This window comes from Solea solea, chromosome 10, assembly GCF_958295425.1.
Source record: "Solea solea chromosome 10, fSolSol10.1, whole genome shotgun sequence".
NCBI lineage: Eukaryota > Metazoa > Chordata > Actinopteri > Pleuronectiformes > Soleidae > Solea > Solea solea.
Window position 1 is genome coordinate 12955328 of NC_081143.1, and position 26236 is coordinate 12981563.

Below are 26236 nucleotides of genomic sequence, written 5' to 3' on the forward strand. Positions count from 1 at the left end.
ATTCTCTAGGTGTTACACATCTATAAAGGCCTGCTTTGTGTGGGAATTAAACACCAGAAACTTAAGGTCATGACACCTATGTTCTAAATGAGAGAACTGCACAAATATCAGAGGAGTTGTACTAAAGTGCAGTTTCTTTATAATATGATATATTCCAGGTAAAAACCCCAATACAACGTTACTCATATCAGGTCAGCCTTTAAACCCTGAGGATATAATGAGCCTAAGGCATGTAGCAAGAACAGTTCTGCTTCCTCTCTTGTCAATATCACCTCCTCTGGGTAACTGAAGTTGCCACAGGGTAGGATCAGCAAGTCTGATGGAACATTTACGTTCATTTATACTCAGTTTTCAGGCGACGTTTGATTTTACACAACATACACTTTGTCACAAGGTTCTTATTCTTAGTGTTGCACGTATAAGAAAATCCCTCTCAGATCTGGGATCTGGTGAGTAAATGAGTGTGGATGTCCATCTGTTGCATGAACATAATATAGTCTTACCCATACATTTTCTATGGCAGTCATTTTGCACTGGGACGCCAAATGTGTTACTTTGTGTTGAATAAACCACTCTAAATTCAATGAAAATGGTGAACCACAATTGTATTTGTGGAGGATATCATGAAGTTTTAAGAACAATATTTATGCTTGAGGACAGTTGTAAAATGTTGTAAAATGGGCCAGAACTCAACAAAGAGTTTATTTGCCACTATAGTTACCTCTTGATCATACAATTACAAAATTAGTCAAAAAAGAACTCTTGGCTGCACAAGTTACTGTTCATTTCTAAGTAAAATTCCCTGCTATGTCGTATTTGGTTTCAAGTATAAGTTTCATGAAACCATTCTCAAATTGCCCCTGTTTTTTTTCAGTTTTTTTTTTAAATATCCATTCTCACAAATCTAGATTTTATTTTCCTGTGTCTGTAAGGTTTATTTTATTAGCTAACTTTCATTTATGGAAATGCATACACCTTTTTCTTGTTTGGGTCCCCAAATAAACCAAAGTAATGACAAATTCTCATACCCTAAATTATTTGTTATCCTTTGGGATAATGAATAATCTGACATTGTTTGATTATTGGTAATACATTTATAATTAAAAACAACTGTAAATACCTCTCTTTTTTCCCTGTCTAAAGTATGAACCCCCAGGGTGGGGATCTGTTTTGAACTCCTCGCAGCAACATCTGTGGTTATTCCTAAACAAAAGAGGGGCAGGGCATTATTGAATTATACCATCACTGGATTCAAATAATTAATTAATGACTGTAAGAGTTTAAACATGTAGCTTTAATTAATGAAATGGCTCTTCTATGTCGAGGACGCCTAAGTACGTCTTCAGGTAGCAGCTCTTGGATTCCTGTACGTTTTGTGTGGAGCAATTGAGGTCCATGACAGTTTGTATGTGCTGCGCGTTTTATAAGCCGCAGTCATATATGAAGGCCCTGCCGTGCTGCACGTTGACTAAGATCTTTTTTTGGGAATATTCTGGATTTCTCTCTTGCTCAGGTTGGCCCTGAAGTGAAAACCACAAAGACAAATGGAAAACACAAAAACAAAGTGGCAAATAAGAAGAAAATGCAATACTCTTAAGACAACAGAAAATGAACATAAAGGCAAATCGCAAAATATCCCCAAAGAAGAAAACGCCACAGCAAATCGCAAAACGAAACACATTTAAAAAAATCACATTTGTTGTTGTGTTATGTTATATGCTGTTGTGTTGTGAGATTTAATGTGTTTTCTGCAAACCACTTGTCATTGTGGTTTTTTGCTTTGATATGTTTTATTGTGGAATGGGCTGTCATTAGACATCAGACAGTCTCCGTCACCGTCTGTTTTTGAATATCACTTTAAAATGTGAGATGTTGTTTTTGAATGTACTAAATGTCTTCAATATCTGTTAGTTATTTTTTATTTTCATTATTCATTTTACTGTTATTTATGTTTATGTTCCTTCAGTGTGAAGTTCCCAATTACATTTTGAGATAAATGTATTGGAGACTCTATTAATAATCTGCTCTATTTATCCACTCCCCTGCTCTGTGCGACAGTATATGTGGCCTTCACTGATACGAACCACGTAGCAAATACTCAGCCACACCCTTCTCAAACATCTTAGAATAATAATAAAATAAATAAACGGGAAAGATCATTATTGAAGAGTTGCTGATATATTTGAGTAATTTATGCTGAGTATCCTGCAACATCCTAAATCAAGAGGAAGCAGACAGGAAAGCATTATTCACGGGTGTTGCCTGTTCCCTGCTTAAGCCACCTGATTTGTCATCATAAGTCCAGGTATTTCTTTATGTGTTGCATCTGTTAAACAATTTGCCGTATAATGGGCATACAATCAAATATAATACCAACCTTTAAAGTAATCCTGTATAATAAGAAATGTTTTACACAATTGTATATTATACCTCATATGTGATATTTAACTGATGCTACTCTGTATATCATGTGTATCCAGGTGTGGTTTCAAGCTCTGAAAAGTAACCACACCTTGAAAAGTGGAGGGAAACAATTTCTTAAAAATTGCCATTTCCCAACACTGTTGACGTAAAAGACATGACATCTGCTCCTGTATCTGTATAAAAGACAAGCTCCACGTCCCTAACATCACAACAGCAACCCCACTTGACCATCTCTGTGATTGTCTACTGAAATTGCAAAGAACTGAAGGTAATGACATTCTAATTATTGTTATCATTATTTCATTATTTAATATTCTGCCTTCCCTGTGTGGCTTGGTTGGAATTTTGTTTTTGGACACAGTGTTGAGCTGAGCAGGTCCTACAGTATTTCTTGGTTTTAACAGGTGTGATCACTGAAACCATGCTGAAGTTAGTGCTTGTGCTTGGATGCCTCCTGAGCCTCACTCTGGCTCAACCTGTAAGTCAATCTCTCTTATCTTTGCACTTGAATATCACAACTCTTATTGTGATGAAACTGAAACTATATAACCTGCAACTTTTGGATTTGTACAGAGAGACATGGCTCACAAACGTGTTGCCCGCTCAAGTTCTGAGTCTAACTCAGCATCAGGCTCCAACGAGGTGAGTGGCCTCTTAGTACTGTACATTCAACATTAAACCAGCTGCTTGTTTCTATAGAGGTTCATGGAAAACCCTCTGTTGTACAACTGACTCTGAATGTTTCTGTTTTTCTTGAAGCAAACTACTGGTACTAGTAATATTTCTGTTTCACAACTGCTTGAGCTGCTGAGACTCTTACTCTCTACCACAACTACAACTGCAGCCACTACTACTACTACTACTACAACTAAAGCTCCTGCCACCACTGCTGCTGCAACTACCAAGTAGATTCTGAAACTGAAGCAGAGATCAACATGAGAATGAAATCCAATCATGAGCGATGTGCATGTTCAGTTCAAGTAAATGTGGATCAAAATCAGCAGTTTCCCTTGTGATATCTGCTTAATAAACTTCACAATTTGAAAAAGATGTTGGCTCAAAATGTTTCTTTTTCTCTGCTCATTTGGAATTTTAAAATATTTTAAGTGGATACAAAAGAGCTGCATGTATCTTAGTGCTCACGTGGCACAGATCTGTAATTATTCCAGAGCCTGGGGGCGGCACCTGAAAAGTCTCGGTCACCCCACTGTTAATATCTAGACCTGGAATCGTCAAGCATAAGCTGGTTGGATGACTGTAAATCTCTCCTGTGCTTCTGAACAGTTAAAATGTCTGTTTAATAGGCTGGGGTGAGGCCATTAAGGGCTTTAAAAACAAACATTAAAAAGCTTAAAATCAATTCTAAAAAACACACAGGTGGTCAGTGGAGAAAATAAAGTATTGGAGTGATGTGCTCCTGTTTAGTTTGAGGAGCAGCCAGATTTTGCAATAACTGGAGGCGGCTCAAAGAAGACTGAGTGACACCAACATAAAGGGCATTACAATAGTCCAGTCTAGAACTAATAAATGCGTGTATGGCTACATCTAGGTTGTGGCGAGTTAAAAATGGTCTTGCTTTCTCCAGTATACGCAAATGATAAATACCTGTCTTGACATTTAACACCAAGGTTTCTAATAGTTGAGCTGACCTGTGGAGACAGGGCACCCCAGCTCGCTGCTCCAGGATCACCAAAAGCAACTCCGTCTTTGTTTCATTTAAATGAAGAAAATTGTCTCAGCTACTACTTGATGTCAGAAATGCACTTAAGTAAAATGCTTTGTGAGACACTATGGTTGGACTGCAAAGGTAAATAAATCTGAACATCATCAGCATAACAATGAAACGACAGGTTATGTCTGGATATAATTGAACCGAGTGGAAGTAAGTAGAGAGAAAAGAGAATAGGGCCAATTGCTTGTTTTCACAACAATAAAATGTTCTAAACAAAATGTTTCAGAATGTCACTGTTGCACACAAAACCAAACCAAAAAAAAAAACCCAAATCAATTACATGAGTGTCATTCATGAATAAAGTTTGAAGAAAGTCAGAAACGATCTCCTCCAAGATGAAAATAAACTGTGTTTCAAGTAACGACAGTGACAGAGAGGAGAGTGGGAACAGAGAGGGTGAATTTTATGTTTCAATGATAAATATTATCATGGGCAAGACAATTTATGAGAATACATTAGGTTTAACACAAAAATCTGCTTCATGAGTAATACATCTATGCTGGGTTAGCACTGCTCAGCTGGGAGTTGTAGTTCAGCAACTTCAGCTGACACTTTTGTAATTCTCTAGGTGTTACCCATCTATGAAGGCCTGCTTTGTGTGGGAATTAAACACCATGACACCTATGTTCTAAATGAGAGAACTGCACAAATATCAGAGGAGTTGTACTAAAGTGCAGTTTCTTTGTAATATGATATATTCCAGGTAAAAACCCCAATGCAACGTTACTCATATCAGGTCAGCCTTTAAACCCTGAGGATACAATGAGCCTAAGGCATGTAGCAAGAACAGTTCTGCTTCCTCTCTTGTCAATATCACCTCCTCTTGGTAACTGAAGTTGCCACAGGGTAGGATCAGCAAGTCTGATGGAACATTTACGTTCATTTATACTCAGTTTTCAGGCGACGTTTGATTTTACACAACATACACTTTGTCACAAGGTTCTTATTCTTAGTGTTGCATGTATAAGAAGATCCCTCTCAGATTTGGGATCTGGTGAGTAAATGTGTGTGGATGTCCATCTGTTGCATGAACATAATATAGTCTTACCCTTACATTTTCTATGGCAGTCATTTTGCACTGGGACGCCAAATGTGTTACTTTGTGTTGAATAAACCACTCTAAATTCAATGAAAATGGTGAACCACAATGGTATTTGTGGAGGATATCATGAAGTTTTAAGAACAATATTTATGCTTGAGGACAGTTGTAAAATGTTGTAAAATGGGCCAGAAATTTGCCAGTATAGTTACCTCTTGATCATACAATTACAAAATTAGTCAAAAAACAACTCTTGGCTGCACAAGTTACAGTTCATTTGTAAGTAAAATTCCCTGCTATGTCGCATTTGGTTTCAAGTATAAGTTTCATGAAACCACTCTCAAATTGCCCCTGTTTTTTTTTTTTAAATATCCATTCTCACAAATGTAGATTTTAATTTTCTGCGTCTGTAAGGTTTATTTTATTAGCTAACTTTCATTTATGGAAATGCATACACCTTTTTTTTGTTTGGGTCCCCAAACAAACCAAAGTAATGACAAATTCTCATACCCTAAATTATTTGTTATCCTTTGTGATAATGAATAATCTGACATTGTTTTATTATTGGTAATACATTTATAATTAAAAACAACTGTAAATACCTCTCTTTTTTCCCTGTCTAAAGTATGAACCCCCAGGGTGTGGATCTGTTTTGAACTCCTCGCAGCAACATCTGTGGTTATTCCTAAACAAAAGAGGGGCAGGGCATTATTGAATTATACCATCACTGGATTCAAATAATTAATTAATGACTGTAAGAGTTTAAACATGTAGCTTTAATTAATGAAATGGCTCTTCTATGTCGAGGACGCCTAAATACGTCTTCAGGTAGCAGCTCTATTTATTTATTATAATATAAAGCATAATACTCACATGACCCCAGTCTGCTGCTGACAGAAGTAAAGCTGCGACAAATATGAGCTTCATTACTCCTGAAGAACCTGCAAAAAAGATTATTTTTGATAAATGTATTGAAGACTCTATTCCTAATCTGCTCTATTTATCCACTCCCCTGCTCTGTGCGACAGTATATGTGGCCTTCACTGATACGAACCACATGGCAAATACTCAGCCACACCCTTCTCAAACATCTTAGAATAATAATAAAATAAATAAATAAATGGGAAAGATCATTATTGATGAGTTGCTGATATATTTGAGTAATTTATGCTGAGTATCCTGCAACATCCTAAATCAAGAGGAAGCAGACAGGAAAGCATTATTCACGGGTGTTGCCTGTTCCCTGCTTAAGCCACCTGATTTGTCATCATAAGTCCAGGTATTTCTTTATGTGTTGCATCTGTTAAACAATTTGCCGTATAAACGGGCATACAATCAAATATAAGACCAACCATTAAAGTAATACTGTATAATAAGAAATGTTTTACACAATTGTATATTATACCTCAAATGTGATATTTAACTAATGCTACTCTGTATATCATGTGTATCCAGGTGTGGTGTCAGGCTCTGAAAAGTAACCACACCTTGAAAAGTGGAGGGAAACAATTTCTTAAAAATTGCCATTTCCCAACACTGTTGACGTAAAAGACATGACATCTGCTCCTGTATCTGTATAAAAGACAAGCTCCACGTCCCTAACATCACAACAGCAACCCCACTTGACCATCTCTGTGATTGTCTACTGAAATTGCAAAGAACTGAAGGTAATGACATTCTAATTATTGTTATCATTATTTCATTATTTAATATTCTGCCTTCCCTGTGTGGCTTGGTTGGAATTTTGTTTTTGGACACAGTGTTGAGCTGAGCAGGTCCTACAGTATTTCTTGGTTTTAACAGGTGTGATCACTGAAACCATGCTGAAGTTAGTGCTTGTGCTTGGATGCCTCCTGAGCCTCACTCTGGCTCAACCTGTAAGTCAATCTCTCTTATCTTTGCACTTGAATATCACAACACTTCTTGTGATGAAACTGAAACTATATAACCTGCAACTTTTGGATTTGTACAGAGAGACATGGCTCACAAACGTGTTGCCCGCTCAAGTTCTGAGTCTAACTCAGCATCAGGCTCCAACGAGGTGAGTGGCCTCTTAGTACTGTACATTCAACATTAAACCAGCTGCCTGTTTCTATAGAGGTCCTTGGAAAACCCTCTGTTGTACAACTGACTCTGAATGTTTCTGTTTTTCTTGAAGCAAACTACTGGTACTAGTAATATTTCTGTTTCACAACTGCTTGAGCTACTGAGACTCTTACTCTCTACCACAACTACAACTGCAGCCACTACTACTACTACTACAACTAAAGCTCCTGCCACCACTGCTGCTGCAACTACCAAGTAGATTCTGAAACTGAAGCAGAGATCAACATGAGAATGAAATCCAATCATGAGCGATGTGCATGTTCAGTTCAAGTAAATGTGGATCAAAATCAGCAGTTTCCCTTGTGATATCTGCTTAATAAACTTCACAATTTGAAAAAGATGTTGGCTCAAAATGTTTCTTTTTCTCTGCTCATTTGGAATTTTAAAATATTTTAAGTGGATACAAAAGAGCTGCATGTATCTTAGTGCTCACGTGGCACAGATCTGTAATTATTCCAGAGCCTGGGGGCGGCACCTGAAAAGTCTCGGTCACCCCACTGTTAATATCTAGACCTGGAATCGTCAAGCATAAGCTGGTTGGACGACTGTAAATCTCTCCTGTGCTTCTGAACAGTTAAAATGTCTGTTTAATAGGCTGGGGTGAGGCCATTAAGGGCTTTAAAAACAAACATTAAAAAGCTTAAAATCAATTCTAAAAAACACACAGGTGGTCAGTGGAGAAAATAAAGTATTGGAGTGATGTGCTCCTGTTTAGTTTGAGGAGCAGCCAGATTTTGCAATAACTGGAGGCGGCTCAAAGAAGACTGAGTGACACCAACATAAAGGGCATTACAATAGTCCAGTCTAGAACTAATAAATGCGTGTATGGCTACCTCTAGGTTGTGGCGAGTTAAAAATGGTCTCGCTTTCTCCAGTATACGCAAATGATAAATACCTGTATTGACATTTAACACCAAGGTTTCTAATAGTTGAGCTGACCTGTGGAGACAGGGCACCCCGCTCGCTGCTCCAGGATCACCAAAAGCAACTCCGTCTTTGTTTAATTTAAATGAAGGAAATTGTCTCCGCTACTACTTGATGTCAGAAATGCACTTAAGTAAAATGCTTTGTGAGACACTATGGTTGGACTGCAAAGGTAAATAAATCTGAACATCATCAGCATAACAATGAAACGACAGGTTATGTCTGGATATAATTGAACCGAGTAGAAGGAAGTAGAGAGAAAAAAGAATAGGGCTTGTTATTGTTGTTTTCACAACAATAAAATGTTTTAAACAAAAAACAATGTTTCAGAATGTCACTGTTGCACACAAAACCAAACCAAAAAAAAACCAAAATCAATGACATGAATGTCATTCATGAATAAAGTTTGAAGAAAGTCAGAAACGATCTCCTCCAAGATGAAAATAAACTGTGTTTCAAGTACCGACAGTGACAGAGAGGAGAGTGGGAACACAGAGGGTGAATTTTATGTTTCAATGATAAATATTATCATGGGCAAGACAATTTATGAGAATACATTAGGTTTAACACAAAAATCCGCTTCATGAGTAATACATCTATGCTGGGTTAGCACTGCTCAGCTGGGAGTTGTAGTTCAGCAACTTCAGCTGACACTTTTGTAATTCTCTAGGTGTTACACATCTATGCAGGCCTGCTTTGTGTGGGAATTAAACACCAGAAACTTAAGGTCATGACACCTATGTTCTAAATGAGAGAAGTGCACAAACATCAGAGGAGTTGTACTAAAGTGCAGTTTCTTTGTAATATGATATATTCCAGGTAAAAACCCCAATACAACGTTACTCATATCAGGTCAGCCTTTAAACCCTGAGGATATAATGAGCCTAAGGCATGTAGCAAGAACAGTTCTGCTTCCTCTCTTGTCAATATCACCTCCTCTTGGTAACTGAAGTTGCCACAGGGTAGGATCAGCAAGTCTGATGGAACATTTACGTTAACTTATACTCAGTTTTCAGGCGACGTTTGATTTTACACAACATACACTTTGTCACAAGGTTCTTATTCTTAGTGTTGCATGTATAAGAAAATCCCTCTCAGATCTGGGATCTGGTGAGTAAATGAGTGTGGATGTCCATCTGTTGCATGAACATAATATAGTCTTACCCATACATTTTCTATGGCAGTCATTTTGCACTGGGACGCCAAATGTGTTACTTTGTGTTGAATAAACCACTCTAAATTCAATGAAAATGGTGAACCACAATTGTATTTGTGGAGGATATCATGAAGTTTTAAGAACAATATTTATGCTTGAGGACAGTTGTAAAATGTTGTAAAATGGGCCAGAACTCAACAAAGAGTTTATTTGCCACTATAGTTACCTCTTGATTATACAATTACAAAATTAGTCAAAAAAGAACTCTTGGCTGCACAAGTTACTGTTCATTTCTAAGTAAAATTCCCTGCTACGTCACATTTGGTTTCAAGTATAAGTTTCATGAAACCATTCTCAAATTGCCCCTGTTTTTTTTTTTTTAAATATCCATTCTCACAAATCTAGATTTAATTTTCCTGCGTCTGTAAGGTTTATTTTATTAGCTAACTTTCATTTATGGAAATGCATACACCTTTTTTTTGTTTGGGTCCCCAAATAAACCAAAGTAATGACAAATTCTCATACCCTAAATTATTTGTTATCCTTTGGGATAATGAATAATCTGACATTGTTTGATTATTGGTAATACATTTATAATTAAAAACAACTGTAAATACCTCTCTTTTTTCCCTGTCTAAAGTATGAACCCCCAGGGTGTGGATCTGTTTTGAACTCCTCGCAGCAACATCTGTGGTTATTCCTAAACAAAAGAGGGGCAGGGCATTATTGAATTATACCATCACTGGATTCAAATAATTAATTAATGACTGTAAGAGTTTAAACATGTAGCTTTAATTAATGAAATGGCTCTTCTATGTCGAGGACGCCTAAGTACGTCTTCAGGTAGCAGCTCTTGGATTCCTGCACGTTTTGTGTGGAGCAATTGAGGTCCATGACAGTTTGCATGTGCTGCACGTTGACTAAGATCTTATTTTTGGGAATATTCTGGATCTCTCTCTTGCTCAGGTTGGCCCTGAAGTGAAAACCACAAAAACACAGTGGCAAATAAGAAGAAAAAGCAATACTCTTAAGACAACAGAAAATGAACATCGCAAAATATCCCCAAAGAAGAAAACGCCACAGCAAATCGCAAAACGAAACAAATTAAAAAAAAAATCACATTTGTTGTTGTGTTTTGTTATATGCTGTTGTGTTGTGAGATTTAATGTATTTTCTGCAAACCACGTGTCATTGCGTTTTTTTGCTTTGATGTGTTTTATTGTGGAATGGGCTGTCATTAGACATCAGACAGTCTCCGTCACCGTCTGTTTTTGAATATCACTTTAAAATGTGAGATGTTGTTTTTGAATGTACTAAATGTCTTCAATATCTATTAGTTATCTTTTATTTTCATTATTCATTTTACTGTTATTTATGTTTATGTTCCTTCAGTGTGAAGTTCCCAATTACATTTTGAGATAAATGTATTGGAGACTCTATTAATAATCTGCTCTATTTATCCACTCCCCTGCTCTGTGCGACAGTATATGTGGCCTTCACTGATACGAACCACGTAGCAAATACTCAGCCACACCCTTCTCAAAAATCTTAGAATAATAATAAAATAAATAAACGGGAAAGATCATTATTGAAGAGTTGCTGATATATTTGAGTAATTTATGCTGAGTATCCTGCAACATCCTAAATCAAGAGGAAGCAGACAGGAAAGCATTATTCACGGGTGTTGCCTGTTCCCTGCTTAAGCCACCTGATTTGTCATCATAAGTCCAGGTATTTCTTTATGTGTTGCATCTGTTAAACAATTTGCCGTATAATGGGCATACAATCAAATATAAGACCAACCTAGTAAAGTAATACTGTATAATAAGAAATGTTTTACACAATTGTATATTATACCTCATATGTGATATTTAACTGATGCTACTCTGTATATCATGTGTATCCAGGTGTGGTTTCAGGCTCTGAAAAGTAACCACACCTTGAAAAGTGGAGGGAAACAATTTCTTAAAAATTGCCATTTCCCAACACTGTTGACGTAAAAGACATGACATCTGCTCCTGTATCTGTATAAAAGACAAGCTCCACGTCCCTAACATTACAACAGCAACCCCACTTGACCATCTCTGTGAATTTGCAAAGAACTGAAGGTAATGACATTCTAATTATTGTTATCATTATTTCATTATTTAATATTCTGCCTTCCCTGTGTGGCTTGGTTGGAATTTTGTTTTTGGACACAGTGTTGAGCTGAGCAGGTCCTACAGTATTTCTTGGTTTTTAACAGGTGTGATCACTGAAACCATGCTGAAGTTAGTGCTTGTGCTTGGATGCCTCCTGAGCCTCACTCTGGCTCAACCTGTAAGTCAATCTCTCTTGCATTCGATATCACTAATCTTTGTTAACTGTTAATATCTAGACCTGGAATCGAATGCCAACATAATTGTTGAAGTGTGACAAGTGGACAGCATGGTCCACTGTGTCAAAGGCTGCCCTGAGGTACAGCAACACGAGGACAACAGGGCACTTTTTATCTAAAGACAGAGTGATGCGATTGTGCACTTTCAGCGAGGCAGACTCAGTGCTATGGTGAGACCTAAAACCAGACTGAATTTTCTCCAGAACAGAGTTTCTTTTCTAAAAATGACTATAACTGAGTAAAAACAACTTTTTCTAAAACCTTTGATAAGAATGACAAGTGAGAATTCAATAAAACTAATCACAAGCAAAAGCCCAGGCCCTACAATATTAAAAACCTTTTTTTAAATACTAGCGGGGACAACATCCAGTGGGCAATTTGTGGGTTTTAGAGATTTTACTGTGCCAGTGAGGGAGGAGCAAAAAAAACAGCTAAAACTTCTTAAAAACAGCAGAATGAGCAGGGGCAGCAGACAAGTCCTTATTACTGATGTTATTGGTAATTTGTTTTACAAAATCCACTTTATCAATGAAGAAGTGAAGAAAATTCTCACACGTTAACATGGAGACATTGGGTGCAACAGAAGTATGTGGACTAACAAAAGAATCAATAGTTTTAAATAACACTCTAGGACAGTGACTGCTGCTCGGTATAATATTTGACAAGTGTTGTGATTTTGCCTCCCTTACAGCCCTCTGCTGGTCAGCGAGGCTGTCCCTAAGAATTTCCAGAGAAACATTTACAACTGTCATTGAAGACACAAGCAAGACCTCCACCTCAGCCAAATGTACACAGTGAGCTGAAGAATGAGCACCCGAGAGGGAGAAGCTCTGAGAAAGCGCTGTTATCACCTGGTTTACACCAAGTTTCTGTCAGCAGAAGAAAATCCAAGGAGTAGGAGGTAAAAAAAAAAAGTTGTTGAAGACTTGTATGTTGCTATAAGTCAAAGTTATGATTCATTTTATGTTGTTTTATGTTGTTTTTTAACTGGGAGTAGCGACACGTATGCAGAAGTCACAAAAAAGACTGTTTTTCTTTTATTTTTGTTCATGTAAAAATAAATAATTCATGTCATCAGATTGCCTGATGTAAGACACTATACTACACTCTTATGGCCTCTGTATATTGGCATGTTTCCACTAGCTCGACTTGCCTTGTCTCGCTTGGTGCTGCACGGTTATTTTGTGTTTCTACTAGCGATAGTACTCAGCACTTGTTGTAGTACCTGCTCTGGCGAGGTTCCAAGCGAGTGCCGTCCCAGGAAGAGACGTCCGACACAAGAATCAAGCCAGACAATGCTGAACTGTGGATCACTTAACAATCCTAAAAATGTGGGTTAATCTCCAACAATTACCAGGGAAATGTGTAAAATATTTGACAGGGGTGTCTAGTGTTAAAAGGAGCTTATGCTTTAACATAGTAATGGAAAAAAGCAGCCGAAATGTTCTGTGTTCTAAGAGTAATAATAATAATTTGCTAAATGTTTACTATTTATAAATGCTGAATATTTTTTTGCTTCATAGATTATTAATTAAACAACATGTAATGGCTGTCATCACCTTCAGTGTGTCCTAATACTTGTGGGTTTGAGTTTTTTGAAGAATGTGGTCAGAACGGGTCATAACCTAGCTTATTGGATGATTGGGGATGAAAAAAAATAATATTATTAATAATATACAATTTCATATATTTAACCTAATATGTGGCTGATAATAAAATCATATCTTATTATAACACAAACACACCCACACACACACACACACAATATGAAGTATAATACTCACATGACCCCAATCGGTGTATCATGTGTATACAGGTGTGGTTTCAGGCTCTGAAAAGTAACCACACCTTGCAAAGTGGAGGGAAACAATTTCTTAATAATTGCAATTTCCCAACACTGTTGACGTAAATGACATGACATTTGATTCTGTATCTGTATAAAAGACCATCTCCACGTCCCTAACATCACAACAGCAATCCAACTTGACCATCTCTGTGATTGTCTACTGAATTTGCAAAGAACTGAAGGTAATGACATTCTAATTATTGTTATCATTATTTCATTATTTAATATTCTGCCTTCCCTGTGTGGCTTGGTTGGAATCTTGTTTTTGGATACAGTGTTGAGCTGAGCAGGTCCTACAGTATTTCTTGGTTTTAACAGGTGTGATCACTGAAACCATGCTGAAGTTAGTGCTTGTGCTTGGATGCCTCCTGAGTCTCACTCTGGCTCAACCTGTAAGTCAATCTCTCTTGCATTCGATATCACTTATCTTTGCACTTGAATATCTTGTGATGAAACTGAAACTATATAACCTGCAACTTTTGGATTTGAACAGAGAGACATGGCTCGCAAACGTGTTGCCCGCTCAAGTTCTGAGTCTAACTCATCATCAGACTCAGACGAAGTGAGTGGCCTCTTAGTACTGTACATTCAACATTAAACCAGCTGCCTGTTTCTATAGAGGTCCTTGGAAAACACTCTGTTGTACAACTGACTCTGAATGTTTCTCTTTTTCTTGAAGAGAACCAGTACTGCTTCAAGTGATCTGGCAAGACTGCGTGAGCTGCTGCAACTCTTAAAGGCGCTCAGAAAGACAACTACAACTGCAGCCACTACTACTACTACTACTACTGCTACTACTACAACTAAAGCTCCTACCACCGCTGCTGCTCCTGCTACCACTGCTGCTGCAACTACCAAGTAGAATCTGAAACTGAAGCAGAGATCAACATGAAAATGAAATCCATCCATGTGCATGTTTGAGATCTGTACTGTTTTTCTCAAGTAAATGTGGATCATAATCAGCAGTTTCCCTTGTGATATCTGCTTAATAAACTTCATCATTTGAAAAAGATGTTGGCTCAATATGTTTCTGTTTCTCTGCTCATTTAGAATGTTTATAAATATTATATCTGATCTGTGCCACTGGCCCACACTTGGTGAATTTCAGTGGAAATAATACACAAGTCCTTATATGGACATCCTGCTGCTGGGGGGGTTTATAGGTCATATCTTCAGGATTTACACAATTTTCCATGATTTTATGTGTTGTCAAAGTTATGATTTATTTTATATTGCACTTTTTAAAAAAAACAAAAAACGGGAATAGCCATACTTGTGCAGAAGTAATACATTTATTTTTATTTTTGTTCATAAAAATGAGCCAAGCAAACTTTGAAATGTGATGTATTTCCTAATTTCACGAATTCAATCTGATTTTAAAATATTTTAGTGCTTTTTGCTCAGGTGTGTTTATTATAGTTGGTGAACATGTACAAATAAACAAATCAGATTGCCTGATGTAAGACACTATATTGCACATCCGCCTCTGTACATGTTTTAACATAGTAATGGAAACAAACACAGCCTAAATGCTCTGTGTTCTAAGGGTTAAAGATAATTTGCTAAAATGTTTACTATTTATAAATGCTGAATATTGTTTTGCTTCATAGATTATTAATTAAACAACATATAACGGTTGTCATCACCTTCATGTGTCATAATACTTCTGGGTTTGACTCTTTTGAATTATGTGGTCAGAACGGGACATAACCTGGCACTCAGCGCACTTTGATTGCTGATTGGACAATTGGGGATAAAACAAATGTCTTTCATATCTTGATAATGAAATGATATCTTATAACAAACACACACACACACACACACACACACACACACTTTGTAATTAAATTGTGGAATTTGTTAATTGAGCTGTGCTTTTGTGGGGAAATCATTTCTTTAACGGTCCCTAAGGCAAATAAACAAACCAAATGCTTGGACACGCTCAGTTATTATGAAATACAGTGTAAAAATGATCTCACTTATGTCTTAAGTCTTTAGCACTTTGTTTTTCATATGAATTACATGCACTACTCTGCTCTAGGCGTTCCACGCTCCCGGTGCAGTGCCATTCCTTCAACGTTTGTGTTTTCCTTCTTGTAATACCCACCGGAATATGAGACAAGCACCTGATTCATTTGGGAAAATCTAGATTTAGGACAATGGACACCACTGTCTAGTGTGTGTAGTGTTTGGACAGGATCAGTAAAGCATTGTGCGAATAATGATTACTTAAGGATCACCAGGTGAAGTGCATGAGGGAATTAGGGGAGATGTGTCAAGACAGATGAAGAAACAACGCGACAGGAAGACATGAACGTTTACCAAAATAAAAGGGGAAGTGAAAATCAAACCCAACACCAAAAGTGACATGAACTTAACGTGACTTTAAGCATAAACTAACACAAAAACTGACTAAGCAAGACAAAAACACTAACAGAGCTGGCGCCTCGTGACATGGCAAACAATATTGTGTGTTTTTTTAATGATATAACTCAGCGGTAGCATGTGTATGGAGAAGAGCAAAAGTGTTGATAAAAAAAATAAACGGCAGTTTTGAGATTGGCCTGGAGTGTTTGAGGATGTCAGGGTCTAATGTGGATTTTATTGAAGAAGTTCAGTGACAGTCTGGATGATGGATTAAATATTATTTCTGATACTTAAGATTTTTGTTTCTAAGAGAAAAATAATTTAAACTGGTTGCATTTGTCAGCAGATGATTCAAGAACAGTAGGAAGGCAACTTGAAGTGTGACCATGGAAATAAAATAGGATTTTCCGGATTGGATCTGTGTTTATGCAAAGGTTCATTCAAATATTTCTATTTTACCATCTTTAAATTCTGCAACATGTAAGGTTGATGATGTCTTTTCCTTTTTTTCAGCTCCACCGCATGATTGCTTAAGAGCTGCCAGTGTTTAGCCAGAGCTGTGGTCTGGTTTTGACTTTTCTCGCCCTAAGTGGAGCAACAGCGTTCAGGATGCAATTACATGGTGGACTGAAATAAGATCCGAGTCTGACACAACCAGTAAACAACAGGTCTAACATCTGACCGACTTTCATCCATCTATCACATTTCACAATGCAATTTTAGGATGAGGAGAAAAACAAAACATCTTTGACAGCTGTTTGGATGACTGGATTCATATTTTTTCTTTTTACCTAGGGTCAGGATGTCAGTGTTTTTTTTTTAATCCGTGGGGGAACACATTTTACATGGTGCCTAAATGATGAAGAGTGGTTTGAGAAAACTTGAGATCATAAAAGTGCATGTATTGATAAAAAAATATATATGCGGAGGAAACAATTGATTTATTGGCGTCTGACTCCGCCTCTGTAGGTAGTGCTGTATCTCTCTAGGAGCAAGTGTGTATTGAATCGGTTTCTTGTTGACCTTTACGTAAAAACAAACAGTGAACAGTAAGATGGACGGTGAGATGGATCGTGCTGAGGTTCTGTCTGTTTCGTACCTGCTGTACAAGTTAATCATGATGCAAATTAGATCGAGCATGGCTCTTGTGGTTGCTGTGTTGTCCAAAAGAAAGACCGGGAGAGTTTTTAGGTCAAAGACGGGGAAAGAAATTTTGGTGCATGTGCAGAACGCCAAGTCCGACTAAGCGTATACATGCAGGAGTAATTGGACTATGAATCACATTATCCACTTATGTTAGTCCAACTAAGACTAGCTCAATTTTTTGTCGAACCAAAGTGTTTACATGACATTAAGAAAACGAAAAGAAAACTGAGTAGATTGGTTGGTTGCTTGATTGGTAGTGGTGTTTATGCTGCTAGCACAGGACCGTGCTAAATTGTTCCAGTCTGTCTCAAATAAACATGACATATCAGATATATTCATATCAGACATGCACAAATATTTGATGAAAAATTACTGATGACCTGGCACCACATTTATATCATGCAAATATGTTCACAAACCTTTCTTTACTTTTCAATTCAATTCTCCTGTAACATCTTATCAAATGCCTCAAGAATTTTTAAGCACTCACCAGCATATTTAGAAGTTTCAAAATGTTACATTTGTACAAGCTTACTTTTCTTCACATTCAATCAAGTTTTACTGCAATGTTTCATCTGTATTGAGTACATGTTTACACTTTCATAGTTGCTAGAAGTAATACATATTGCAAAAAAACCAAAACATTTATATACTGTGTATATAAACGTATACTGTTCACTTAACTTTTTAAAATTTTGTATGCTTGTTATGCACCAACGACACCAGAACAAATTCCTTGTATGTGCAAATCGTACTTGGCAATAAAGCTCTTCTGATTCTGATTCTGATTATAATGTCACAAGTATAATAAAAGAAACAGCAGTAGTATTAGGAGACTCAATATAACTCATTGATACACTACTTGGTTAATTATTGTTAATTAGACAGAAATAAACAACCTCCATCTAAACTGAAACCTAAATGTTGTATCTCTTGCAACAGTTGTGAGAGAATATGTACGTTTATCATCACCTGACAGAAAAGGGTTGATCGCTTCTCAAGTGTGGGTGAAGTTTTCCCCAAAAATTATAGAAAAATAAATCTTAGAAATCTTAAAAATCTTAAAAAGTACAATCACCTGATTGTATGAATATTTGTTTTTATTACCACAGATTGAGCATTTGAGTTTTGATGCTAACGGAAGTTTTCATTGTTTGTCCAACACACTTGGAAGGAAAGGGTTTTTCTTTCACAAAATCTAACTTCACCAAAACTGAAACTAAAAACCGGAAAACAATGGTTTCAAGTTAATAAAATAACCAATTTCAATTTTGACTGATTCAAATTTAATTCAAGATGAACCCAATTGATGACATACAAAATAATGTATAAGTAAAGTCCAGGTGCGCCTCTAATTATTTATCTTGTTATTTCCTCTCCTCAGTGTGGAGGTGGAGCATTTTCCTAATCCCTGCAATTTCTTAACACTTGTATTTGCTAATGAGTTTAAATCATCTCCTGTTACTGTATATAATAGGAGCTCACATTTCAGAACAACTATCTTTTTCACCATCTGTGAGACACTCATCTAAGGTTGTGAAGACTTAACGGTAACAGGAATAGTATTGTTTTCTTTTTTCTGCTGTTTTCTTGATGCTTTGAACCAATGTGTTGATCATAGGTCATTTGTTTCTCAGGTATAAACACTGAAATCATGCTGAAGGTAATGTTTGTGCTTGGATGTCTCCTGAGCCTGGCTCTGGCCAAGCCGGTAAGTGTTACCATCACAGTTTTAGTGTTGTTGTTTTTCACTGTAATATGCAATATGTAGAGTTGTTTGGAAATAAGAACTCATTCACAAATATTCTAACAGGCTGATGAAAAACACCATCGACTTGCACGTTCACGTTCTAGCTCTGAAGAGGTAAGTGCTTTTCTGTATCATGGAGACTGTTTGTTAAAACTGCCAGAATATCCTCCACCGTTCATGTGCCTTTACAAATGGACATTTTCTTTCAGGCTTCTTCCAACAATGGCTTGACCACAACTAACTTGTTAGAGTTAATCAGACTCCTGCTTCAACTACGAACTACGACAACTGCAGCTACCACTACAACGACTACTGCTACCACTAAAAAATAAAACCTGACATGTAACCAGAGCTCAATAATAAAAACTGTTGTCACATCATCACATCATTCTAAATGAATGTGATGATCAGCATCACTTTATTCTCTGTTTTATCTGATAAATAAACTCTGGTCATGTAAACTCTGTGGACTAAAGTCTTTTTTAAAAAGTTCAGCAAACTCTGAATTTATTGTACACTTCAGACCTCAACCTCTCTTTCTCTCTCTCTCTCTCTCAACCATAACTTATGACTTGTTCTCACATTCGTAGCAGTTTTTTTTCACACTGTTGGAAGATGAAGAGTGATATCTTTATCTTTAATAAGATAGATTATTATATAACAAGAAGGCTTCATCTACCAGTTTGCCAGTTGAAGCCAAACAGAAAGGAGGGGTAACCCTGCTGGTTGCAAAAATAAACAAGTTTGAATTGAAGTTTGTGGGAAAATTAGCCTATACTTCTCACTTGACATAAACATTTTTCAAATAAGATACTGTAATGTGTTTCCCCCCTGGGGGAGGAATAAAGTCATTCATTAATGGTGTCAATTGCTAGTTACAGGTAATCTTGGCACTGGTCAAATAACAGATCTCCAAGCTTCACAGAGTTCATTCTTATGGGTGATGTCCAACTTGTCTCAAATTGTTTCTCAAATGTAAGAAGGACTGAGTCACTGACTTAAGATATTTCTAGAAGTATTACTGGGATTAGAGCTACTACTTCTGTAATGATGAATATAACTCACTCACTAACTCACACACATTTTCTGCCGCTTAATCCTCCACATGGGGGTTGCTGGTGCTAAACCCAGTTGACATAGGGTGAAAAGCGGGGTACACCCTGGACAGGTCACCAGTCCATCACAGGGCCACATAAGCCCCTTTTCTGCCTATGGTCCCAGCTTGCCTCGTCTTGTCTCAGTACAGTTAAGGTTGGTTTTCCACTACAAAATACTACCTACTCAACATGGGAAAAGTCCTCACTGCATGGCTGCATGAAGCTGACTTTAATTTACACGTGACACACACAATCTAGTGACTAGTGACTAGTAAATTATTTGTTTTCAGTGTAACTGAATCATTAGAATCAGTTCATTAAAAATATTTGTTCAGTACTTCCTCCATGACCGGAGCCCAGACTCCGTCTGACACAGTCACTGGACTGAAATACAGCCACTCGCCGGTCAGAATCGTGATCAGCAGTGCTGTCGCGAAATACACCAGACTCCTCTGTTTAATATTGAGATGTTAGACATTTCCCTCGTATTTGTTGGAGATTAACCCACGTTTTCTAGGATTGTTAAGTCTTTTTAACTGATATACAGTTTGGCATTGTTCGGCTTGATTCTTGTGCCGGACGTCTCTTCCTTTGATGGCACTCTGACCAATCAGTGGCCGGGAGTCTGGTGACGTTGCGCATAGTATCGCCTCAGCTCACTTGGAACCTCGCCAGAACAGGAAATGAAAATAAGTACCTGGTACCAGGTACTTTGCTAGTGGAAATGCAACTTAACCGTGCCGTGCCGAGGTGAGGCGGGGCGAGTCAATAGAGACAAACAAGCATCCACCCTCACACTCTCACCTACGGTCAATTTAGAGTGTCAAATTTGCCTAATCCCCAAATCTGCATGTTTTTGAACTGTGGGAGGAAACTGGAGAACCCGGGGAAAACCCACGCACACACAGGGAGAACATGCAAACTCCATACAGGAAGGTCCTTGTTCCGACTGGGTTGCAAACCCAGGTCTTCTTGCTGCAAAGGCCTTTGTAGAAATGATTTTAAGAATTTACACATCACATCTAAAGCGAGCAGGAGTTTGTCTCTGACCTACATATGTGAATGCTGGGCCTCTGAACTCCAGGTGGGGCCTCACTATATAAATAATGATAATCAATAATAACTAATAAATACATAATTAAATCATATGACATGCTCATCAGACATGCTCTGTCCAACAGTGTTAACTTTATACAAGTATATTTTTCTCAAATTTGATCCAGTTTAGCTGAATGTTTCCAAATTGAAAACAGGTTTAGCAACAGATATTTAGCATAAGCTGAATATAGCACAACCTTAACTGTGTGTCCATGATGGTGAAAACCCTCTGGCCCCTTTTAACTACAATCATGATGTTTCATTTGCACCTAGACTGCAACAATAACAATGAATTTCCAGTTTCGGAAAAATGTATCCGAAAGGAGTATAGAGGACTATTTTAACACTTAAATCACATTGAAACATTTTTTTAATACATTTTGTAGTTATTTCGTGTGTCGCTCTAATAAAGCATTTGACTTTACATTGTTAAACCACATCAGTGTCACCTTTGCTACAAGTTTCATGTGTTGTAACTTCAACAATTGAACAATGAATGTATGCTTCAAACCTTGCTGAAAAATCAAGAATTTACATGAAGCTTGAACATTTGCACAAGATTGACCAACTAGTGTATCACAGTAACCAGTCAGCTCAGTGTAGACAGGTCTGTCTTCAGTGTCCTACAACTGAATATATCACAGGTATAAGGAACAGCAGGTCTTAGTTTGTTTGGATGCTAAGGGAGTTCCACACGGTGTGAGGGGTTTGTGAGACCCCTAACTTGATCATGAACTATAGGATTTATAAATAACCCAAAAATCCCACTCTGACAGTAACAGAGAAAGAGGAAACAGGAGATTCAGTGTGTCTTTGATACACTCCCTGGTTAAATCTCTTAATTCCCCAAATTTGTAAGAGCTCCACCAAGTCTCAGTTTGCATCAATGACTGGGCAGAAACAAACAACTCCCAAAATGTTGTGACTCTCGCAACAGCTGTGAGTTTATCATCCACAGTGTGTCGCTGACAGGAAAAGGGAGATTGACTTTGGGTTAATCAAAAAACTAACTATTTATTCTTCATCACTTACAACAAAAAGGAGCATCAGTGTGACCTCATCAAAGGGCAATTTGTGTTTTGTTTTGTGATTAAACTGAGCATAATGTATTCAAAGTAACATAGTAATTGTATTTATTTATTTATTTATTTATTATGCAGAGACAAGCTAATGAATCCAGTTACTGATGTGGAAAATTCTAATATTGACCCCTTTATTTATGTTGATCATGAAATACTTTAGGGTACACACAATGTAAATGCAAAAAGGTATGTGTTTGTGTTTATGTCTGTGTATATTAAACACTTTTTTTTTCCAACCTTCAGTGTTATATATTTGGATGTTTACTTTTAGACATCTGTGTTCAACTGGCAAAATTATACATTAGATTTACAGTTAGTTTTGAGCTGAAAAAGGTTCTAGTGAGGCTGAAAAAAACTGCACTGAAAACAAGAAGTTAAGTCAAGTTAAGAAATAACTAATGTGAATTTTGACTCTTTCGAATTTAAATTTAAGATGAACCCAATTGATGAAGTACAATATTAGGTAAAGTCCAGGTGCACCTCTTATTATTTATCTTGTGATTTCCTCTCCTCAGTGTGGAGGTGGAGCATTTTCCTAATCCCTGCAATTTCTTAACACTTGTATTTGCTAATGAGTTTAAATCATCTCCTGTTACTGTATATAATAGGAGCTCACATTTCAGAACAACTATCTTCTTCACTATCTGTGAGACACTCATCTAAGGTTGTGAAGACTTAACGGTAACAGGAATAGTATTGTTTTCTTTTCTCTGCTGTTTTCTTGATGCTTTGAACCAATGTGTTGATCATAGATCTTTGTTTCTCAGGTATAAACACAGAAATCATGCTGAAGATAATGTTGGTGCTTGGATGTCTCCTGAGCCTGGCTCTGGCCAAGCCGGTAAGTGTTACAGTGACAGTTTTAGTGTTGTCTTTTACTGTAACATACAATATGTAGAGTTGTTGGTATATATGGAAATAAGAACTCATTCACTAATACGCTAACAGGCTGGAGAAAAACATAAAAGACATGGACATGGACGCCCACATTTTGGCTCCGATTTGCCTAGGGTAAGTGCTTTCCTGTATCATGGAAACTGCCAGAAAATTATCCACCGTTAATGTGCCTTTACAAATGTGTCACTTTCTTTCAGGGTCCTCCCCATCATGGCTTTCCCAGCTTCCCACCTTGGTTTGAGCTTCTTAAACTGCTGCTTCAACAACTAAGTACGACAACTGCAGCTACCACTACAACTACTACTACTACTACTGCTGCTGCTGCCACTACAAAATAAAACCTGACATGTAACCAGAGCTCAATAAGTGAATGAAAACTGTTGCCAGATCATCACATCATTCTAAATGAATGTGATGATCAGTATCACTTTATTCTCTGTTTTACCTGATAAATAAACTTTGGAAATGTAAACTCTGTGGACTCAATTCCTTTTTAAAAATCACTTCTAGACATACAGTATACACCATAATGTTCTTGCTATTTCCAGTCCTAAAAGTGTAAACTAAATTCAGCAAAATCTTAATTTATTGTACATTTTTTAAAGACCTCAAAGTGTCTGCATTCATATGCAGATAGAGTATGCATGTAGATCTTTTGACTAACAGAGACGAGCCAAACATCGAAAAATCTTGTCGTAGATGTCGTCTCTCAACCACACCTTATTCTCGTATTTTATGTTGCTCGTCACATTGTAAACAGAAAGGAGAAGCGTTGGCTTAGATATCCACTGTCTACACAGGAAAACAAAAAATGTTGTCCCTTGCCCTCAGAGGCTAATAAATGAAAGAAAATGAAGACCACTGTTTAATAAGATATAGACTAAAATGCAAATGTGTACTCGTGTAATTGACTTGAATTCAGTGTATTTATTTAACCACACCATTTTTTGGACTTATTTACTTATTATGGCTGAAGATACTTAAGATAATTTGAATTGTTTCAAGGTATTTTTGTCTTGTTTCAAGAAAACTTAACAAGTGCCATTTACTTGCTGCACTGGCAGATCATTTTGTTTGAAGCAATGTTCCCCTAATAGTGTTTATATTCGCATTTTTTCAGTAACAAGTGAGCTTCATCTATCTGTGTGCCAACAGGATACTAAATAGCCACCGGGGGTAACTCTGCTGGTTGCAAAAAGAAGTACGTTTAAACTGAAATATGAGGGAAAATTGGCCTATACTTCTCACTTGATTTATTGTAACAGTAAACATTTTCCTGATGAGATAACGGTCTTAATAGTTAGTTTCATAACAAATCTCCAGACTTTACACAAGGAGTTTGAATCTCATGGATGATATCACAGCCAGTTTCCACTTGATTTATGCTGTTTCTAATCCTTGTTTTCTACCACTTGCATTTTAGAACTGAATTTAGGAATTTACAGATCACTTTTAAAGTGAGCAGAAGTTTGTCTCTTAGATAAATGAGTAAATGTGGAGTCTTGGATCTTCAGTTTTGAATGACTGATGCAACTGGTCACAGATATGTTTTTTTTTTGGATCAGTATGTAATTTCAGCCAATAGGGGTTTCTCTCTCAATCAAAAAATAACAAGAGACTTCGGGGTATTCCATCAAAGTTGCTAAAGAAAAAAGCACCATCTCCCAATTAAGGCCCAAGTCATTCCACAAACACAGCTCAGGTTTATCTACAGTCTTGCATAGTGGATGAAATTCAAAAGTGAATTCTTTCTACCCCGGAGCAAACACTTCATTAGGCATTTACTCAATAAACACATTTATATAGCATCATTCTTACATAAGGCAATCCAAAGTGCTTCACAGAGGCAGAACACACATGACAGGGACAATTCAAATGTTAACATTACATTAAAAAAGTGGCATTTAAGAAAAGTAGAGGCAATAAATGTGTCATTGTGAAAAATGTAAATATGAAAGGACAGGTTTTGTGTTCATATCAGGGAAGATCCACTGATTAATTCATTTCCTCATGAATTTAAACAGCTAATTGTGATGCTGAAAATTAATGTTTTTACCACTGACTAAGGATAGACCTGAGGGGTATTCCAGAAAGCGGGTTATGTGAGAACTCTGAGTTTGTTAACCCTGAGATGAGGGAAACTCTGAGTTATCCGTTCCAGAAAGAGAGGTAACTTAAACTCTGGGTCTGTTACTGCGGTAACTTACTCTGTGAACATAACCTGCTCGCTGGCAGGTTTACTATAAGAAACCCAGAGTTTCTACCTGTCTTCTCCCACACGAAGAAAGCAGTTAGACATGGATTGCCCATTCATTAGAAATCCAATCGACATCGAAGCCGTATTTATTAGAAATGCATTACGTCGTGAGAGAATCTTCTGACCCAGATTAGACGTTTTGATTAAAAATAAAAGACAAATTCACATGTGATTTGGTTCTTCTTTATTCTCTAAAAGTACAAAAGCAACAGTCAGGATTTGTAATATAGTTCCAACTATTAACATATTTCACATATTCACCTGTTTCACCATGACAATGCACCCACCTCAACTGGCGTTCAAGTAATAGAATTTACAAGTCTATTTTTCTGATTTGCTGGTCCAGGTACACCATTTCTTTCTCGGTTTTTTGAATGGTTTTCATTAGGTGCACCCTGTACAACTCTTTTACCGGCAACTCGGAAACATATGGACGACATTTAATTCCTGCAGTTCTACATACAGATTTAACGTGGTAGTGACCGAAAATCTCACTGTGTCAAGCTGTGCTCTAGAAGTTGATGGACCCTCCTCTTGGTGATGCCCAGCCATGTTCTGTGGAAGGACAAGAATGTGCTAGTTTGTCCATTATCTATGCTCATCACTTCAGTGTACATGTCAAACTCCAAATTACACTCAAGAATGTAAATGAATATGAATGGGTAGAGCAGTGCCAGTAGCTATACATAATATTAAGACACATAGGCCCCTCCGGATCTCTCCCTGTGGCAGCAGACAGCGTCTCCTCCTCCTCATATATATATATACTGTATATATATATATATAAAAGTTTTATTTAAAAAAAAGACATAAGTGTATACTTGCATCTGATGTAGGCACTTGTGTCCTGGGGGTGACAGGCTCAGATGAGCTTCCCCCGGGGATGCCTTCAGCCACAGGGCGACCCCTGTATTGGCTGAGAGCCAGCTCCTCAGCCT

The 26236-nt window shown here is 37.2% G+C and overlaps 3 protein-coding genes and 2 long non-coding RNA genes across 5 annotated transcripts; all 5 read left to right on the forward strand.

Moving 5' to 3' along the window:
- Positions 1-2619: 2619 nt before the first annotated feature.
- LOC131466361 (uncharacterized) lies at positions 2620-3474 on the forward strand. Its single transcript, XM_058639543.1, has 4 exons — positions 2620-2692; positions 2829-2902; positions 2998-3066; positions 3184-3474. The coding sequence occupies exons 2-4, from the start codon at positions 2846-2848 to the stop codon at positions 3331-3333; spliced, it is 276 nt and encodes a 91-aa protein (XP_058495526.1). The 5' UTR covers positions 2620-2692; positions 2829-2845; the 3' UTR covers positions 3334-3474.
- A 3315-nt stretch (positions 3475-6789) lies between these two features.
- Positions 6790-7641, forward strand: LOC131466362 (neurofascin-like). Its single transcript, XM_058639544.1, has 4 exons — positions 6790-6862; positions 6999-7072; positions 7168-7236; positions 7354-7641. The coding sequence occupies exons 2-4, from the start codon at positions 7016-7018 to the stop codon at positions 7498-7500; spliced, it is 273 nt and encodes a 90-aa protein (XP_058495527.1). The 5' UTR covers positions 6790-6862; positions 6999-7015; the 3' UTR covers positions 7501-7641.
- Positions 7642-13706: 6065 nt separating this feature from the next.
- Positions 13707-14585, forward strand: LOC131466360 (spore coat protein SP96-like). Its single transcript, XM_058639542.1, has 4 exons — positions 13707-13786; positions 13923-13996; positions 14098-14166; positions 14284-14585. Exons 2-4 carry the CDS (start codon positions 13940-13942, stop codon positions 14464-14466), a joined length of 309 nt encoding a protein of 102 aa, XP_058495525.1. The 5' UTR covers positions 13707-13786; positions 13923-13939; the 3' UTR covers positions 14467-14585.
- A 4022-nt stretch (positions 14586-18607) lies between these two features.
- LOC131466365 (uncharacterized) lies at positions 18608-19328 on the forward strand. The gene is made up of 4 exons (XR_009241416.1): positions 18608-18667; positions 18755-18828; positions 18931-18981; positions 19077-19328. It is a non-coding gene; the product is annotated as an uncharacterized LOC131466365 (long non-coding RNA).
- Positions 19329-22755: 3427 nt separating this feature from the next.
- Positions 22756-23513, forward strand: LOC131466366 (uncharacterized). Its single transcript, XR_009241417.1, has 4 exons — positions 22756-22825; positions 22912-22985; positions 23093-23155; positions 23239-23513. It is a non-coding gene; the product is annotated as an uncharacterized LOC131466366 (long non-coding RNA).
- The last annotated feature ends 2723 nt before the right edge of the window (positions 23514-26236 follow it).